The following is a 20,442-nucleotide window of genomic DNA, read 5'->3' as shown; positions in this document are numbered from 1 at the left end:
CCATCTTTGACTTATCCTAAGATTCGCCAGCCTCAGCACACATGCCCACAGCTTGTCAGAATCATAAAATAGCAATATGCCGGTTAGTTAGTAATGGCAATAGTTTAATGTGTAACAGCTTTTCCTCATGGTAATATTTGCAGATTTTTGGATGCCTGCTTGATGTAAGGGAAAGCTGTTTTTAACTATGGTCACGTTAGTATGTGCAGTGCATCTTGCAAAGCATAAAATTGGAAATCATTATTTTTTATAAGAGCTTGCACAGCCCTCCAGCAACTGCCCTCCACAGACCCAAGAATGTGTGCAGCAATGGAATGTTTTCCATTTTCACCATTCAACACTTGAGACATTATCTGAGGTACTCTGAGGCCAATTAGGGAATAGCGGGAGGTTTCAGTGCAAATTACAGTATGTAACATTGCGTTAGGCTGAAACCAGTCAGGAAAGATGTGAGGTTTTAGTGCAAAAGGAGACGTAATTACATTCATAAAAAATAATACAATAAAACAAAAAATAATAATTACTTAATTAATAATTAATGTCCCCATCTCCAAAAGTAATTATTAATTACTCTTGGAGACAGGGACATAATACCATCTACCATTTAGGCATTCTAGATGATGTAAAGATTAATTCATTGAGACCTGATATTAAGAGGATTTTATATATTGGAAATGTTTCATACATGCTTAATTTATATCCCCTTGCAGTGGGGTTCTGGTGCATGCAAAATCCCTTGGTTCTTGAGAAGGACATGTCTCCGTATATCCTTGGCGCTCCCTCATTGTGGTCTGCGGTCAAGTGTGTTGAAAGTCAAAACTATGAACTTGTCATTTAGAAGCAGATTAATAGACTCATCAGTAACAGCAGGTTGAGAGGAAGCATGTGGTTCAAGTGGTAATTAGCTATCCTGTTTATTTTCAGAACTAATGGCGCTACATACTATATAAGCCACACCACCCACAGCCCCTATTATGGGCACTTAACAAAATCTTTTGATTTCATTCAACTGATATAAAAACAAAGTAACTAACGATAAGGTAAGAATGACACATTTATGATTTCAGTGATTAAGTTTCAAGTGTATGCATCGAGGTATGCATACCCCTAAAAAAATAAACCCCCCTGCAAGGAGTCTGATTTTACGACAAGGTTAAAAGCAAATATGCGACTATGCTGCTTACGTGGCACAGGGAGGAAGACCGTCTGCTTGAGGGGTGCAAGGTTCAGACTCCTCCAGGGCAGGGCACTCTGCCCCGCCCCCCACAGGAAACTGCTGCACCCTTCGGGTCCGTGAGCGCGTGCTGCTTGGGGCATTGGGGTCGTAGCAGTCCTTGGAGCAGGGCCCCCATTCCGCCCACTCAGTCAGCTCACAGTCCTTGGTGAGGACACAGGACTGGAAGGTCACAGGGAGGGTTTGCTGGGCACACAAGCTGTGACAGGGAAAGAATGGTTTGACACTTTACCCAATCAATCAATCAATCAATTTACTATGCAGCAAATCAATCCATCGGTCAACCAATCAACTGTCCAACAAATGGCTCAACAAATCTATACACTGCCCAATGTATTAATCAACAAATCAATTAATCAATCGCTCAACAGACTACCTCACCAACAAATAAAGCAAACAATCAATCAATTACCAAATGTAACTTTATCAATTGATCAGCTCATTAATCAAGCAATTGCTGAAACACTCCTGACAATTTTAAGCAAAGAGAAGAAAGTGAAACAGAAGTCACACCCATGGTTACCTTCCTTTAAAAAAAAAGATGCTACAACACCATTCTCTGGTGTGTTGTTAAACTCCTGCATAGCCAGAGTGACCATGTCCTAGATCCTTTTTTGTCCTGCACCCATACAAGTCTTATTAGCAACCTAGTGATTGTTTTTGTCTTTCACACATGAACAGCAATCAGCCTTTTCATTTCTAAAACTACAATTATAAATAGTGAAAGCAAGGCCTCTTTAAATCCTTTAAATGACCAGCAATTTGGCACTGAACGCTTTAAATTTACAATTGTCTGTCACTTTCCCTGCTACTCCACTTCGTCCTTACAAGCAGCACAGCTGACAAGCTATTAGAGATAATTACACATTGCCTCCCTTCTCCACCGCTTCATTTAGAAACCACCGCTACGCTTACCTCAGGTACTTCCATCCTATGTGAACAACAAATACATTAAAACAGATTTCTTGTTTTATCTTATTTTCCATCAGGTTTTATAGATATCTTTCAAACGGTGCTGAACTGGCATAATGCTGACACCATAATGTGGCTATGCTGTGCCAACAACAATGAATAATCTGGGAGTAAACACTATTTTACCAATAATGTCACAAGCACAGAGAATCAAAAATACAGTGCCTGTAGCAGATATGTCTTAGGCTTTTTATAAGGATAAAAAAACATAATACTACTTATACTTTAAATCAATAATCTACCAGTGATACTGTTGACATGTATTACATAATTGTTTGGTGTGAAATGTACTAACAAATGGCTTGAGTATTCAAAATAACCAATCCTGACCTTAATTGCAGTTGCTTTTAAGAATATTACTGTAGTGTTTAGAATTTTGCAATCTGTTCAGCTCAGCTGTCCTTGATAACAAATGGAAGGGCACAAACAATGCGTTTCTATTTTGATATTCATGCACTAATGCAGCTGGAAGGCTGGCCTCTAGGCTTGCTGTTTGCCATGCTGGTGACATTTAGCAATAGACTATTTACAAACCCTGTGGAAATGAGATTTAACTTAATGCAATTAAAGCTACCCAATTAAAATTGTCATCTTGTACACTTCCTACATGGCCCTAATATGGAATAGTTGACAAGGTCTGGTCAAAACTGAATGGAGACCCCAGCAGGAATGCAGGATTGGTTCAGTGTAGTCCCAGAGCTTATATTGTGTTTTTTTGTAGGCTTTGCGTGAAATTGGCAAATATGTCTAGACTGGTCCTGTAATACCTTCTGTACACAAAGGCAATACACTGAAAGCAACAGTGAACAGTGAAAGCTGTTCTTTTTTTTCAAATTTTTCTTGATTTTTATATATATCTAATACAAAAGACATTTTGAATTTTTAGGTGTGATCGTTAACTATTATGATCTTACAATATCCTCCTCCAGAGCATTACACGTCTTTGGGTGTTTGTCAGTAGTTTGTATCGATTTTCCAATGGAGATACAGTGCCACCATAGTACCATCATAACTATAACATAACATAACATAACATAACATAGCTATACGGATACCATATAACTATAATATAATCTAACTGTAATGCCTACTTGTTTTCTAGCTGTAAAGTGTAAGGTACTACAAAAGACAATCAAACAAGTCATTAATTTGCAAATGAACACCACTAGGCCTTTGACAACATCAGTAATTTCCTCTGTCTACTGAAATTGCGTATGAAAAATGATCTTGTGTTGAATTTGCCAATGAAGCTGAGTGCTTCAAACAAAATGGAAAATGAACCGTAAATGATGTTCAAACAACTATTGACCAAATTCTGTGAGCTTTCACTTTGGGGAAAAGTTTGTTCCACTTTTATGAAGTGTCAAAAACAACTATGAATATTTCAGAACCAGAAATAAACAAGTCATAAGATTAATATTTATGCTCCAGAGGGCATGTGAGTTGTTTTCATACTTCCTTTGAAATATTACATCTCCGCCACTACTGAAAATCTGGCACCAAAAACGAACTAATGAACAGATTTAGTACATAATTGATTAAATGTGAAAATACTTACGCCAGAGACAAAACACACAGAAAGGCTTTTTACTCATGTTGTTGCAAACAACAATTTTCCAGCAGTCTGCAGTAGTAGATTTTTGTAACTGTTGGTTGTACTTGTCTGCTATCCTCCTTCCTCTATTTCATTGCATGCGACCAATAATATTGTGGCCAAAAAGCTCTTATTATGCAGCTGCAGCTGAGCAGTAACAGTAGACTTCATGTTTGCTGCAGTGCTTACTAATATTCTGGTCATGTCATGGATTCTGTAGTGGTGAGAATAGACTTGTCATCTCCACCATTAAGAGAAGACATCAGAAACGGGGGGGTGCACCATTGCATTGACAGCAAGACAGAGACAAAGACACAGCAAATAACCATCTTCTTCTGCCTGTCAGCCCGCTGACAGCAAGAAGAAAAACACCCCAAAATATTACTTGGCGCTTCAGCACCATTTTAGCTGTCATTAATGAACAAGAATTTATGGTTCCATCATGAGACAATTATATAATTAAGAGGTTCAGAACACTTTAATCGCATAAGAAATCCTCACTTGCGCTGACTCATTTAAATGAATGGGATTTTCAGCATGATTTTGAAATGAACTGTCATTAATACTACTGCCATAGCTCAGCCTTTACTAATTAGCCTTATCAATACCAGTTCTTGCTAATAATTTGCAAGGTATAAATCCCACGACCAACAGGAGCATCTGTTGTGTGGTAACTCTGGCGACAAAGATAAGGCTCACCTGATCGCAGCAGGTTTTCCACTCCTGTGCATACACGTCACCTCTCGGGTCTGGTAACCAATTTGCAGGTCCCAGAACCTGCTCTCCTGCCGGTTCTGCCTGTTGCGATTGCGCTTCTTCTTGATAAGCTCCCGGGTCTCGGGGTCCTTCCCCCCGCCCTTCTCCCGGCCGCGCTCCTTGTTCTTCCTGCGCTTGGCCTGCCGCGCCTGCCTGGCGTGGGGGAGTGAGCAGGCGCTCCACGGCCCCACCTTCAGGCTGTACATGCTCTCCTCGCCCTGGCACGCGCCCGGCTGGCACGTCTGGAACTCCGTCAGGTTGGGGCAGGACGAGCCGCCGAAGAGGGGCGGGGCCAGGACGCTGCGGACGCGGTTCTGCAGACCCGTCCCGCAGGTCTTCGTGCAGGCGGACCAGGGGGAGAACTCGGACACCACGCAGTCCTGGGGGCAGGGGATGAGGCAGGCCTGCTCCAGGCGAGGCTTGGGCTCAAAGTACTCGCAGATCACGTCCTCAGCGGGCGTCCCGTTGGCCTTTTGGACGCACCCAACCTCCCGCGTCTGGATGCCCTCCTCGCCCCGCGTGCACACCGCGGGCCGGTACCCCCCGGATGTCCTGAGGGACACTGGCACGCACGGGCCCCACTCGCCCAGCTGCCAGTCATAGAGCTCCTTGTGCCAGTCGCACACGCGGAAGCAGCTTTGCTGGTTGTCCGGACGTCTTGCCTGCGGACAGTTGGTGTGGAGGGTGGTCCAGCCCTCTATGTGGGCGCACCACACTGCCCGGCTCTGACTCCCACCCGGGCCACACTCACTGCCCATACACCTCCCCCAGGGCCCTGCAGAGAGGCAGAAACATGTGTCATATAGAGAGCTATGGTGTTGCTTTAAACATACACAGAACACATACTCACATCCTAATTTTTGTTTCCCACCAGATTATCATGTCTACCATAATTCATAATGCTAATTTGTTGTTCAAAAATGAATGCAATGTTCAAGAATAAATGCAATCATTCAGATAAAATCCCATCAGATTAACATGTCTACCATAATTCATAATGCTAATTTGTTGTTCAAAAATGAATGCAATGTTCAAGAATAAATGCAATCATTCAGCTAAAATCCACATGCAGTATAAAACCTGTAAATGCAGTACTTCCCAATCAAAGCCCAGATTAGTTAAACATTACTTTGAATGTAATGTAATGTAAAACACAAATATTTCTGTGGATGAGTATGAAATAAGAGGAAGTCAAACAGAAAAAAAAAACAGCACAAATTTTATCCAAAACTAAACAAACAAATGACCCTCTAAATAAATACATCTGAAATATCCCTGTTAGCATTTAAAATACATTTGTGTGTTGATTAATTCCAGGTCAATAAGAGACCCCAGTGGGAATGCATGATTGGCCCAGTGCTTATACTGTGTTTTTATAGGCTTTGCATGTAATTGGCAAATGTGTTCCCGCAGGACCCTCTCTACACATACATCTAAACAAACATCTATGTCTACACAAGTGCAGAAACACAAAGCCCTCTCAATAAATGCACCCAAAATTTCCTTGTGGGCAATTATAAGGTATTTGTTCAAACAGCAGCATGGTATGTTGACAACAGCCTCATTTTAAACCTTTTTACCAGCTGTCTATGATGATTGGTAGGGTCCACAAGAACATATTTCCTGGGTACAGTAGTATTAAATACATGCAAAGCATATGCAAATTCATATACTTTTTGAGCGGATTACTTCCCCAAAGTTCACAAATGAATGCAATGATTCAGCTAAAATCTACATACAGTCTAAAAGCTGCAGCAGATACAGTGCTTTCCTATCAAAACCCAGATTGGTTAAACATTTAAATTTCCCTTCTTCAATGCGTATTCCCTTAAAGGAGAAAATGCAAAGCAACACTCCTGCCTTTAGAATGGTATCTGTCAAGGCCGTTTAGCTGGTCTGCTAAAACCTTCTCCCCTAGCTTAGGGAGAACTCACGGACATAGTCTCCTAAAACATACAGATATACTTCACAAAAATGGGTCAAAGCATCAAAGTGAAGCTGAGACAGCAGATTAAACCCTAAATACGCTGCGAGAGCTTTCTGGCTCTGTTTTCCAGACTCGCAGACTGACAACACTTACACTCAGATCAGTGCTGTAAATAATCAAATCCGTCCCTCTCTAGCGGAGAATTCACAACACCAGTGTTAACCAGGTTAGCTTGCAAAAGATGGACTGGCCAGCTCGTCAAGGATTCTGGACTAACATTAGAAAGGAGTCTCATTAACACAGTTTTAGTAGCTAATCTGCAAAGTTTGTTTTCAATCTAACCCAAACGTTTTCAGCACATGCACAAAACTACTACTATAGTTGCACTCTCTGGTCTCATTTCCAGCTTCCTGAATATATTAACATATACTTTCCTATTTTTCTAACTAGATCACTTTAAAAATGTCTGGTAAAATGCCTTGTGGCTGGCTGCACATGAGAAGATGTCTCTACGTTTGCATTGCTAATATACTTCCTTCTGCTAGTTTTATAGCTTTTCCCCACAACATCCAAGAACTCAAAGACTTTGAAGTAAATTTCATTACACTTGCAGCCTTCAGAGATTTAAGTGTACAAACACACTAGACAAATTTAATCTAATCATAACACAATGCTTGACAATTGATGGTATCTCTGCAACAGCTACCTGATCGTTGAGTGCTTTAAGAGCGGACTGGACACTAGCTGTTTTAAGGAGCAGTTTATGGATCCATTATGAAAGAGCAATCCAAGGCAGTAAACATGTCAACTGTTGAAACAGCAGGAGAATTAACCCACATCTGCAGGCAAAAAGGGCAGATCAATACTTATCAATACTGTCCAGAGACAGACACTACTGCAAGCCCATCCCTACTCATCTCCAGTACCAGTTAAAAAATATACAGTATATATGTACTTACTATGTACAAGTATGTATAATAGTATCCATGACCATTTCTTTTCTTTGCTTCCAATTGTTCCATCTCATGTCATTATTGTGCATGTGCTTATTTGTTTTAAAAACCTTCACAGATTGCCTATAAGCAGTTGTACTGTTGACTGACTTCAGATGAAGCTGTAAAATCATTAATAACTCTCTGCCATGTAAACTGCATCCTTTTTAATCACTCCATGCTGCATATCACCCCTTAACAACTTAAACAACCCTGGGGAGACTGCAGTATTGTGATTCAATCATGTAGCTCGCTGCTGGTGTTCAGCGTAATTTATGATCATGTCACAAACTGACATGGTTATCCATGGGACAACGATAATAAAGACAAAAAAACTAAAATAATTGGACAGCTCCCCCCCCATCTCCAATTGATTTCGCTTGTGCATCGCCTAGGGCTACCTGGCAGTCGGGCAAGAGTGTGGGCGTGGACGTGCCGCATTTACCCCATGGGTCAGCCATCCTCATTACTAGAGAGAGAAAAGACTCCAGTCTGACACAAGCAGAGCTGTGATTGGCTTGTTCAAGTCATGTGCTTGCTAGACCCAAAGGCCTAATACAAAAACCCATTAGCACCCTCATTGACACTCCCAGCTGCTGATCTTGCTGTGCTTGTTGTAATTGGCCTCAGTTTGTTTCACTGCTTGGTCCATGCACTGTAAATCCACAAACACTGGCTTCATATGTTATTGTAATTATTATTTCTTCTTAAATCAATCACAAACCACTTGCATGGTCTTAAAGAATATATATGTGTGTGTGTGTGTGTGTGTGTGTGTGTGTATAAAACTATTAAATGATTTTTTCAAATCTAACCTGTCTCTTAAAGACCATCACATCTCAACATGACAGCTAGTGGTTTGCAAATTTCTGCCTCTAAGACATATGCACATGTCCAAACACCCATTGCTCACAGATAAGATTATGTGGTTTACTTAATAGCTGTCAGAAATGAGGCATCTGTGATAACCGCTGTGAGAGGGAGCGAAAAATATATCAGGAGCCTTCCTGGGGCTAATCTGCACTGCTGTTTGTCAGAATAAATGAGATCTGTGCAAAATCATTTTACCAACAATAATGGCATTCCTCTTTAAAGTCTCCCCTTGTTCCCTTGGTACACGCCAGTGGATTGGTGCCAGTGTTTACTATGGAAATGGAAACCAGCGGATTGTCATTTGCTTCCTGCCAGGAACTTCAGACAGAACTGTAAAGGCAGATTCATGATGCCCAGTTTCACATTGCCATATTGTGTCTATCTATGCTTTCAACCAAACCATCAACTGCTGTGCTGTTACTGTCATCAGTTTCCATAATAGCAATTATTGCTCTTTTCTGTCTAGAGTAACTACACTGCCTGGCGGAAAAAAAGTTGCACACTCTAATATTTGGTTGGACCGCCTTTAGCTTTGATTACGGCACGCATTCGCCGTGGCATTGTTTCGACAACCTTATGCAACGTCACAGCATTTATTTCCAGAGTTGCATTAATTTTTGGCCAAGCTCTTGTATTGACAACGGTAGAGTCAAACCATTCCGTAAGTCTTCTCCAGCACATCCCAAAGACTTTCAATGGGGTTAAGGTCAGGACTCTGTGGTGGCCAATTCATGTGTGAAAATGATTCTTCATACTCCCTGAACCACTCTTCCACAATTTAAGCCCAATGAATCTTGGCATTGTTGTTCTGGAATGTGGCCGTGCCATCAGGGGAAAAAAAAAATCCATTGATGGGCTAACCTGGTCTTTCAGGACATTCAGGTACTCGACTGACTTAATTTTATTGCCACATAACATTGCTGTGCCTAGACTGACTAATTGAAGCAACCCCAGATCATTTGCTTATTTAAATCCAAACAGCAACTTTTCTTTTGGCCAGGCAGTGTAACACAACTTAAAAGATACACGTCACAATCTGTCCTCCAGTTGCAATCCTGAAACAGCTACTATTAGCCTTGTTCTCTGTTTTGGTGAAGTGTCAAACAATACTTGTGCATGAGAAAAGAAAAAAAAAACAAGCTAGAATTACCCTCTCTATATGCATTACAGACAGTGATCGGCTCACATTCAGCAGCAAAATGATTGCATCATTTGCATGTCACTGTACTATCCTGTAGGTAATTAAAAATTTCCTTCTGCCCAGTGAGCGAAAGCATGTCCACAAAGCAATGCACAGTAATTATATTCTCACTGTGAGCTCTATCACACTGTCCCATGAGCTTAAGAAATATCCTTTCACAACAGTGTCCCAAAACCATCTCCTTAGCTCCACTATTCCACGTTTTAAATCATAATGTCCATTCATTATTTAATTTGTGATTATTTGAACGATGTCCTCTGCAATACTGTTAAGATTAAAGTGTAAATGCTTTTACAGTTTCAAAGCAAAAACAATTGAATACATATATATTTTTGTTGGATCATGCTTTTTATTCCTGTTTTAGGCATGAGTAAATATGAAGAACAGTGCTGTCTTGCAAGAACAGCAAGAGTAGCAACTAAAGAGAGGGGGGTGTTGTTGAAAACCATAAAAAAGACTCACTAAAAGCAATCTTTCATTCAGCATTTCATGTAATGTGCATACAGCTCCTTAGCTCTTTCACAGGGTCATGTGCACCCAGCTCACCAGATCAGGGGTCATCTGAAGGGTCAAACAACATTTGTTCACGTATTCAATGACAAGCTATTGATCCGGATACTGCATTTTTTTTTGTTTCTTCTCCCCCTTAATCTCCAGCAGGAGCTGTCAAGGTCAAAGCTGAATTTTCCTGACGAAAACCCATGTTTCCCCACTGTGAGAAACACCTCAGGTTCACAAGGTGTACGAGCGGAGTCAGGCAGAGGTAGCTGTCAGAATGAAGGATTCAGCTGGAGGGCATCCAGGTCCACACCTCATTAATGAACCTGCCTCCCCACAATTCCTCTGATTTTCACAAAAAGGGAGTTTAACGGAGCTTGGAGTATGTGGAATTACTTGATCATTCAGTCAGAAACAATACAAACCAGTGTTTAACTCCCCACAGAAAAGAGTAAAATGTATCATTTTAAATGCCACGTCAAAGTTTGTGAATTTCTGTATTTTGTTGTCTACTGTTATTAGTATGGCATGTGTGAAGTGTTGTTAGATAGTACGTTTGCTTAGCAAATGTGACTTACAGTTCTCACTGTGCACTAAGTAGTCCTCATTTATACAGCTGGATATTTAATGAAGCAATGCAAGTTAAATACCTGCCTCCTGTCTAACAGTTCCCTTTTAGGAATTTGAATATGCAATTCTCTGGTTCCAGCTACAGTTCCCTAAAGACTATGCAACAAGCACACAACATGCATGTATATACCCAACTGGGTAAACTGGGATGCTGAATCAATGTAGGTCAATAATCAGAAACCATAGAATATGAAAGGGGTCTTCCCACCATCTGAATGAAATAGGTAGAGTATAAACCTTGGACCAATGCTCTATCCTTGAGAATTCCTTCGCAACACGAATCATCATTTCAGTCCCCTCATTTTACTTCCAAATGAATGTCCTTTTAAAATTGCACACATGTATTCTTCCCAGTCCAGGTTTAATATGAAATTTTGAACAGATGCCTAAAGAGATAAGAGAAAGCAGAGGCCTAGAGCATTTAATGTATGAAGGGAAACTTTGAACTGCAAAGCATTCTGGGATAATTACTTTAGTGTTCGGTGAAGTTAGTGTCTTCAGCCCTGTGTCGCTACGCTACAAACGACTGACTAATACGCCTCTGCTCACACTTGACCTGAATTCTATTAGATGGAGTTTATTACTACAATAGTTCCATCATGTCTTTAAGAGCCTCCCCTGGTGACATTACTATGTTTAACTCTGCTGAAAATCATTTTTATTCTTTTATCCCTAATGGAGAGGATCCCATCCAATGAGCATTTTCTGTTTTTGTTCTTTTTTCCTTCTTTTTTTTATTTCAATCTGAGAAAGACATGATTTTACCAAGGAAAATTAATGTGGCAGCACAAATATTGCAGACCACTTTTGGTAACTTGAAACGGTTATGACTAGCTGAGCAGAAAAGCCATTTCTGTATTATTGGATTTACTGGAAAGGTAATTGAGTGCAAGTTCAGGTGCATTTTTTTCTTGTCACATGAAACAGCCATGACAGCAAGAGCTCAAGCTCATGTAACTCTGATGAAGCTGTAAAAAGCAGAGGAATACTGTCTTTTCTAAGCTGTATTAGACATTACATGGCTAATTAGGATTGTCATGCTACACCATACAGTGTGTAAACTAAGACCCAGTCAAAGCGTTCAGTTGAATGTACCAAGCATTTATAAATCACCCTTAGAATGGTAATTGACTTTGTGACTGCTTGATATGTCCACAAAAGAAAGATTTAAAAATAAACTTTTGTAATGAGTTCCAAATACTATTTTTTCATAAAGCTTTATATTGATTTCAGACTCCTCAGCATCTGAGTCTAACCAAGCAATCCATGTAAACATGTTTATGTGTCGATATGGCTACAAAACAGAACCTAAATTCCATTCTCATGTGAACAGTATGGGCCAGCTTTTGAATAATTCAGAGAGCGCTCTGGAATCACCAAAATATAAAACCTCTTTAGTGTTTTGATTTTTAAAAAATGATTATGATAAATGCATATATTTGTTTTCAAAGTGACAGCTATGGGCTTGGATATGACTCATAGCACTGCTATGACAGCACTGAATGTACTAGATGAGGGACATCTCCGAAGTAAGGATGTCTCTCAGTAGGAGGAGTAGGAGTAGGATTTTCAGAAACTGAAGCCTGTTTCTAGGAGAGGGCAGAGACCATCTGTTTTCTAACTTTTCAAAACATTTCAAGGTCACAAGGCACATTCTTAGCCTTCCTCTATATGGTGTATTCAAATTGTGTTTCCAATAATAATTATATTAAGTGGCAGAATGCACCATAAATGTCTCAACAGAAAAGGAGAAGCTGTCTGTAGCTGCCATTCACAAACAGAAATCAGATTTAACACCCCCACACGGTACAATAACAGACACCCTAAGTGTTATGACTAAACTACGTGGCAACAGATCTCCAGAGCCTTCATATGAGATACATTTAATACAATATAAAAAAACACAGTAACCATGGTAACCGCTTATTTTCAATGACAGTAATGCACAAATGTAGCAATTCCGACACCGCAACACACACTTCAGCCAGACAATCAGGCACGCGATTGCAGCACAAAGTGAGCCGGGAGGATCAGACGCCGCGTTCATATCGCATACTGCATTCGGCAAAGAGTCGACAAAGAGCTTAACCTCAGTCCTGACTGCATATCTATGAAAGATTCACAGACCCTCTTATATGTGTCAAAACGGAGAGGCATGTGATTGTTCCAGAACATCATTGTTACCGCTCGTGTGCCACAGAAAACATCTGTAGATGTGTCCGGTGGCGTTTGAGTAATGGAAGCAGGATTGAGATGGCTCTCCCGCTGAGTGTCTGTCCACTGAACACCCTCGCCGCTTTCATAATTCAGTTCAGGGTGGTGGGATGGACAGGAGGGGAGAGGAGAGTTTTAAAAAAAGGTGCAGGAGAGAGAGAGAGAGAGAGAGAGAGAGAGAGAGAGAGAGAGAGAGAGAGAGAGGGAGGGAGAAAGAGAGCACTGCCTCAGCCTGGAGCTATTTTTTCTAACAAGCGGCTGGTCAAAGCAGGCAGTAAAGCTGGAAGAGTAATGTCCGAAGGTGGCGGTAATTGACTTTGTCCCATCTGTGGCACCACACAATGCTCTTTAATGGTGAGTGGTGATTTGAAATGGAGCACGGGAAAGCACAGACGAGGCTTCAGAAGAATGAGCACGCAGTGCCCCGCCTTACACACAGTGCAATATATGCACATTACTTCTGCCTCCGAATTTTATTCTCCTTTCGTTTTTCTTCTATGCCTTTGCCTTGTCCCTTGTCTTTCTTACATTGTTTCTTGCCGTGACCGGAGGGAGCAACCCTAGAATTGGTAGCATCCCTCACTCACTGACTGAGCAGATACCACAGTAACGGGAGCCCCTCACTAAAGGGCTCTTGACAGCAAAAAAAAAAAAGCCAGCAAAGCAGTCACAGCTGTCAAACAGAGCAATTTTGTTTTTCTGAAAGCCATTGTGTGTTAAGGGCATGTAGAGGACAGCTCCCAGCTCAAGTGGCCACCACACCAGCCCTGTCCAGTCACCTCCATTGTTCCGACAAACCTCTACACTAGCACAGAACCACGCAGGACAGCTCAGCTCAGTCTTGCTAAGCCAGGTCCCAACTAGTACTGTGAAAATCGCCTATCCTCATCAGTCCAACATTCTCCTCCCTGGAGCTTGTGTGTAGGGCTGAATGCGCAAAAGCCGCTCTGCACATGTGTTTCCACTCTGGTGGGAATGAGATGGGAATAATGCACAGAATGATGTCATTCATATAACTGATTCATATTTACATTACATACTACACCTATGCATGGTAAAAAAAGTAAGCCGGGAGCTATATACAGTGATGTGTGCTGTTGGAATCTTGGAAAATCAAGGCATGGATGGATCAGATGGATACAACACCTGGAGGAGGTCCAAATCTGCCCTGAGCACTGCATCTCAAAAGAACCAGGACGCCTGAAAAAGCTTTTAAATGAGCAGGCCAACCAGTGCCTATCACTCCCAGGGTAGAGCAGCCTCTCTATCTGGTGCACTTACACGGCATTAGATACACTGTGAGATCACATTACAGTATTTCACGCAAACGAATAGATCACAGTTTCCCATGCCATTTCTCCGCAGCCAGGGAACAGAAATATGCCATGTGAGAAAACAATTAGTGAGTGCCTCTCTTCAGTTCTAAAGGAGCAGATTTACTCTGCATTCACATTTAGGGACAGTCTAAATGTGAAGCTGTGATTCTACATGAATTTATTTGATGTGGTTGGTGTATGTATTGCAAGGGTGGATATTTGATTTCAGTTCATTATTTCTATCTTACTGGTTCCCTGGGAATGTGCTTCAAGCAAGATTATACCTTTGAACACCACAGGAAGAACATACATACAGGTATGTACAAAGAGAGTACATTTTGTAAACCAAAAATAATATTTTTTTGAAGAATGTTTTTTTTAGTATTCCTGTCAGTGTTACAGATATAAAATCATTGAAATAACCAAGGTGCCAAACACAGGGAAGTAGACATACTCATTTCTGGCACATGTATCATTAATATACAAAAAGGAGAGAACAAAGTTATACGAAACTTGCAGCAGGCTTTGGTGCCTGTGGTGGTAAATATTAATACACAGCCAGAGTGTTGTGCGTTTCCGGATGTGAAGAAGCTCTTCCATGAAAGAGCTCCCTAGGGGAGGCGCAGAGGTGGAGGGAGAGCGAGGCTTTTACCACTCCTAAGGAGCACGGGCGCAGTGAACCTTTCTGAACCAAACCTGCCCTTTAGATAAAAAGCATCAGTCATTGAGGGCCCGGATTGGCCAGCTTTATGTGATTGGCTCTGGCTGGTAAACAACATGAAATGTGTTACAGCAGAATGGACAGCATACTCTGGGGCCACTTTATAAGCACCAGAGGTGAACAGCGCTGCCAAGCTGAGAATGAATACATGGCATTGGGCAGTGAACCAGTCAACCATACAGACATGGTTACGGGCAGTCTACACTTTTTCATGCAACTGCTGTTGCAAGCAGCAATCTCTGATGGTTGCATGTACCAACAGTTTAAACATTTGTAGACTGCTGTTCTCACTGAGAGAACAAAAGTTTTACCTGGTCTCTAACCCCCTTGTTACAGTTTCATTACATACAATGAAATATATAAATAATATTACATATATTTATGCATACATAACAGTTCAGCTGATCACCGTACAGTTTTATATACAGCATGTTTCCCATAAAAGAAAATACAGCTATTATCATGGTAGGAGGAGTTGATTCCTCTTTAAATTTAATGAATGAATGAATGAATTCACGCAAGTTATTTCAAATATTTTTGGTTAATCTCAGTTGCTAATGACGTCATGATGCTATCTAAAAATGATGAATTTAAAATATACTGTATATTAAATAAACCCAGAATTCTTCATGACCTGTTACTTTGGTTTATTAAAGGATACTTGGGCAGCTCAAAGTCAGTACAGCACTTACTTGGGAATGAACCATTCAGAAGGTGTTTAGCTAGACATATCAAGCACAATGGGCTCTACAAAGCTGATTGATGAATGCTTTTTATGTCCAGACTCACACTTCTCCCTGGGTCTCACATCACCATTGACCAACCCATTTTTAAGTGGGTGTAAAGAGGGCTCTGATCTCCTTCCTACTTAAAGGGCTATGTAACTCACAGAATGGGATATCGCAGATATATGTGGGGCGCTGGGGAGAGGCAATGATGGGTCCTGGGAGGGTTTAGCCACCTTCCTCCCTGTGCCACCATCTGTCTCCGTCACAAGAGTTTGCTGAGAATGTAGGCCTGCGATCAGAATTCTAGGTCATGGATTTTGACCATGTGATGGTGACAGTGTGAAAAGCGAACGTGCAGGGTAAGAAAGGGAATGAAACGGTAAAAACGCCAGCCTGCCGAGCTCTCTGATGATGGATGCATCCCCGACAAGCTTCAGCTCAGGGCCCGGGGAGGCGGGCAGAGGTGTTTGAGGGATGGGAAGCCCATAAGGTTGGCTGAATGTAATCAAATCAGCACCTGGAAAAAAAGTAATCACCTTTGCTCAGGACCATTACCAGATTAAGCTGAGTGTAGAGAAAAAAAAAAAGAGGAACTCCCGGGGACAGAAATCCGATAACCTCGGTGTGAAAGACAGGGCACTGTGATGTTTCAAGTCCATGAATTCAGCAGTAGCTCTGGAAGTGTAATTCCACAGGAGGACATGCTGTCACCCACTCCACATACAGCACACAGCGAAATCTAGGCCAACTAGAGAATGAGTTCCAGCACAGCGGCACTAATCCTTTGCATTTTGCACTTGTTACAAGCTTAAGCGGAAAAAAAAAATGTCGCACAACAAGTTTATTGTTTGGTGATTTGTTTTTAAGAACAGTCCACACACATACACATTTCAAATTGAGGAAGATACATTTTTGTGATAGGTTTCAGGATCTGGGGCAATTGTAATCCTGAATCATTATGTTGCCAACATCAGACACATGGTTTCTCTGGGCAAAGTTAATCCTTCAAACAATATTTGTCCACTGGATCCATGTTTTCAACACATCTTTTTTGGAGCGTGACTACAGGAGAACAGCATGTTTTTTCATGCCCTATTAGCCTCTCATATTCCTCACAATGCAGATCACCACACAAGCTCCTGACCTCAGAAGACCATACCATCGCTTTCACTGTCTCCTCACTCTTTTTTAACTCGAAGACAACGAAAAACGTGGAGGCACTGTTCTTTCAATTTAATTGAGTCATAAAAACTTTGATTTGTACAATAAGTATCGCATTAGTGTAACATAAATTTCATTTTATTTAGATGCTCTGAAAACTTATTGTGTCATATAATTAGCATCCCATTTTTGTAAGATTGATTATCTTTTTTCTTCTCTCCTTTGTAGTTTCTTTTTATCTTAAAAAAAGAGGAAAGTGGCATTAAGACAAATAAATAACTAAAATGAACACAGCACACAATGCAACGTATTGTCACTAAGACAGAGCATGCAGCCAGGCTAAAAGTGAACAGACTTGTGGAGTTATGAGTGCCTGGGTGTTGGAGGAACCTGAGCCGCGGAGCTCAGTATGTGTTAATTGCAGGGATCTCTCCCAGGCTTTGGGGCCAGGAAGCACAGCACGGATGTAGGAGAGGATGTGGGAGGAAGGCCCTCTCTGACTGCTGCAGGAGTCAACTCAGAACCCAAAGCCACGGATGAGCATTAATAAAAGAGGACAGACAGACACACACACAGTAGTTTAACATGGATATAATAATATGGATAAATTCCAGTCATGCGGAAACATTTGTTTCATTTTGTTTGGAATCTTCCAGTACCAACCTTTCAAGCCAATAAACACTTTTTTTGTATTGACAGCAATACTGTAAGACACAAGCATGTCAACAGATGTTACCATAGAGAGGCCATGGAAGTCCTATTATAGCTATCCCCTGACAGGCGCCAAAGCTGTTGATATAATTCTATTTTCAGCACTCAGCTGAGGATACAGAACCTGTCACTGCAAGAGCTGATGCATATTGGCCTACATGTCGACAGAGGCATATTCTCCAAAGGTCACTGTCAAAGTTAAACATATTTGCAATAAATTGCTTTACCCCTGCTGTACCTGTACACTCAATTTAAATTTTCTTATTTATTTTTTAAGAATTCAGCAGGGTTTTCTCATTTAAAAACCACTCGTCCCCATGAGGTGGAACAGAGGTTACCCTGCACTCCCCCAGGTCAGTGGGTTGTTATGATTTCAGGGATCATTAACAGCACATTTCTGGAAAGTTCTGCTGATGTTTCTCTTGGAAGTAATGAGACATTTCCCATGATTCCCAATGTGGAACGACACAGAAAGGCTACTGGGGAGAGTTCTCTTAATGCCTCCAAATGATTTAATATCCTTAAGCAATCTAGACAGTAAAAGCAACAAACTAAAATTAGACTATACAAAGTGATAGAAGCAATATTCCTTATTTGGAGACCCTATAGCTAAAATGGGAATGGAAATGTGGAAAGGTCCGCACCATCCCTAGCTCCAGGAATGCTAGCAATTGGTCACTGGTCAATGCTAGCAATTGATCATTGGTCAACGATATCCAAAAAAGCAAGAATCCATTACAGCGACATTCAGTTGTGTTTTTGTGACTGATGAAAAGAACCTGCACTAAGTGTAACATTTCATAGCTGAGCTTTAAGCTACCATATTTTTTTTCCAATATGACAAGACTGGTTCACATCATGCATTCTCTGAAAATCAGTTGCAACAAAATTGAGCCACCGTATTAATTGCTTCATCTTGCCATTTCTAATTTCCAAGATACACAGACCACAAGTTAAAAAGCTCTCTGTAGCCTGAGTACCTGCTTGCCAAATGGCCCCAAGCAACTGTCAAGTCACACTCAATAGCAAGGCCACTGTGTCATACAGTGAAAAGCTGAGTAGAGTAAATGTGTTTTGTTGGTTAAGTGTTTGAGTGCCAACATTATATCTTTTATCTTTTATTACTGACACTTGTTTTCCCCTCTTAAGGCATTGAGACTCTGCATGGCCTTTCATTGATTTTGATGTATTCCACAACTAAACAAGTTTTTCTTCAACTTTTACAAGCCGTTTCGAAAACACAGCACTTGTTTCAAGATGCAGACCTTTTGAGGTCAGTCTACAGTGTATTATATATATATATATATATATATATATATATATATATATATATATATAATTTATGATTAACGTACTGACGCACACCATGCCAAAAAATACATGATGCAGGACAGATTTTCTGATGAGATACTCAGCAATGTTACTTTTCAGGTGGTTTTTACATTGGATTTTTAAATGCATAAAATGACCACAGACACACAGGACAGCGTCTCCTCTAATTTTATCATCTATTTGTCAGCTCAGTGATAGAGAACAACACTGTTGAATGATTCAGCCTTGCCTCCCTTGCAGTTTCAGAGAGGGACAATGAAATTTATTCCTGATATGACATTTTACACCGTAAATTAGAGCTAAATAAAAATGTAAAAGAGATTAACTTATTCTCCCTGTTTAATTGCTCTGAATGAATTGCATTGTAAAATCAATTCTTAGTATTAAAGAGCGGAATGACCTTGGTTCACCCACTACAGAATCCCCTAATGAAAAACACCGCCAGCAAAAAAAATCTATTTTCCTGACAGTATATTTTCAACTTCATTCTTCACTCCTAAGCCGTCAGACCTCATGTCCTTTTACAGCACAAGAAAGAAATGGTATTTTTTGAATGTAAATGGTCTAAGCTGACTAAATTAATGTCCACATGTAATTATTTTATATACATAAGACTTGGGTGTTCCTGTGCTTATCTATGTGCATGCATTGCACCAGTACATTTGATCCTGGGGTGTATTGCTGCTTCCGGGAATGGACGTTCGGAATTGATTGTGTGTGCTCCATTGATCTGCCCCCTGCCCACACCAGCACTATTGTACTAAGACAGAGACTGAGAAAACAGCGAGAGACACACTCATTATCATCACCACCCCTCTGTCCATAATCTACACATACAGACCAATGCGTGCACACACACACACACACACACACACACACACACCACCTCATCTCTATGCAAGGACACACCTCATTGCACATGCACACACACTGTATACACTCCCTTTCTCTTGCCCTCTGTTTCATGCCGTGTCATAGGATCTGTCAAACACACACACACACACACACACACACACACACACACACACACACACAGCACCCTTCGAGAACAAAAACGCATCCTTCCTCTTAGGACAGATCTTTTGTCTCACTGTCATTGTCCCTTGTCACAAAGGAGGCAGGAGGAAAGTGGCTTGTATTCAGAACCACATGGTGTTAATCATAATAATGAAGGCCAATGAATCTGAATTAGAGGAATACAGGCATATGCAGCACACTTCTAACTGCTGTGTCATTTCCAACATTATGTGAGCAATGCATCAACATGAAAAATGAAGTAGCTTACAGCAAGCAGGCTTGTTTGCCAACCAATATTTGTCAGAACAAACCTAAAATATAAATCATAATGGCTTCTCATCTATAAAAACATACCAATCTGTTGATTTACTCAATGAGTTGATATTGAGGTGATTTGCATTTGAATAAAAACTTAGAAAAGCTAATTATCATTGATAATACAGCCTGTCTGGTAATTCTAAGGTGGTAAAATTAAGACTAGCCCTCAGGCCTTGCACACCCAACACTTGTCTGATCATAGACCAGATGGGGAAACACCAGCAGTGGGAGGAGGGGTGGGTGGGAT

General features: G+C 40.9%; 1 protein-coding gene across 2 annotated transcripts in view; it reads right to left on the bottom strand.

The window, feature by feature from the left end:
• Nucleotides 1-20,442, bottom strand: part of LOC118784726 (thrombospondin type-1 domain-containing protein 7A) — a 102,189-nt gene that overhangs the window by 55,054 nt on the left and 26,693 nt on the right. For both annotated transcript variants that reach the window (XM_036539117.1, XM_036539118.1), the window contains exons 2-3: nt 4,500-5,331; nt 1,185-1,433 (exon numbers count right to left, since the gene is read on the bottom strand). In XM_036539117.1, the coding sequence (XP_036395010.1) occupies nt 1,185-1,433; nt 4,500-5,331 (1,081 nt within the window). The remainder of the gene's footprint in view (nt 1-1,184; nt 1,434-4,499; nt 5,332-20,442) is intronic.

This window comes from Megalops cyprinoides, chromosome 10 (assembly GCF_013368585.1).
Source record: "Megalops cyprinoides isolate fMegCyp1 chromosome 10, fMegCyp1.pri, whole genome shotgun sequence".
NCBI classification, from domain to species: Eukaryota; Metazoa; Chordata; class Actinopteri; order Elopiformes; family Megalopidae; genus Megalops; species Megalops cyprinoides.
Note: the sequence above shows the minus strand (reverse complement) of the source record. Positions and strands in the feature narration are given on the sequence as shown.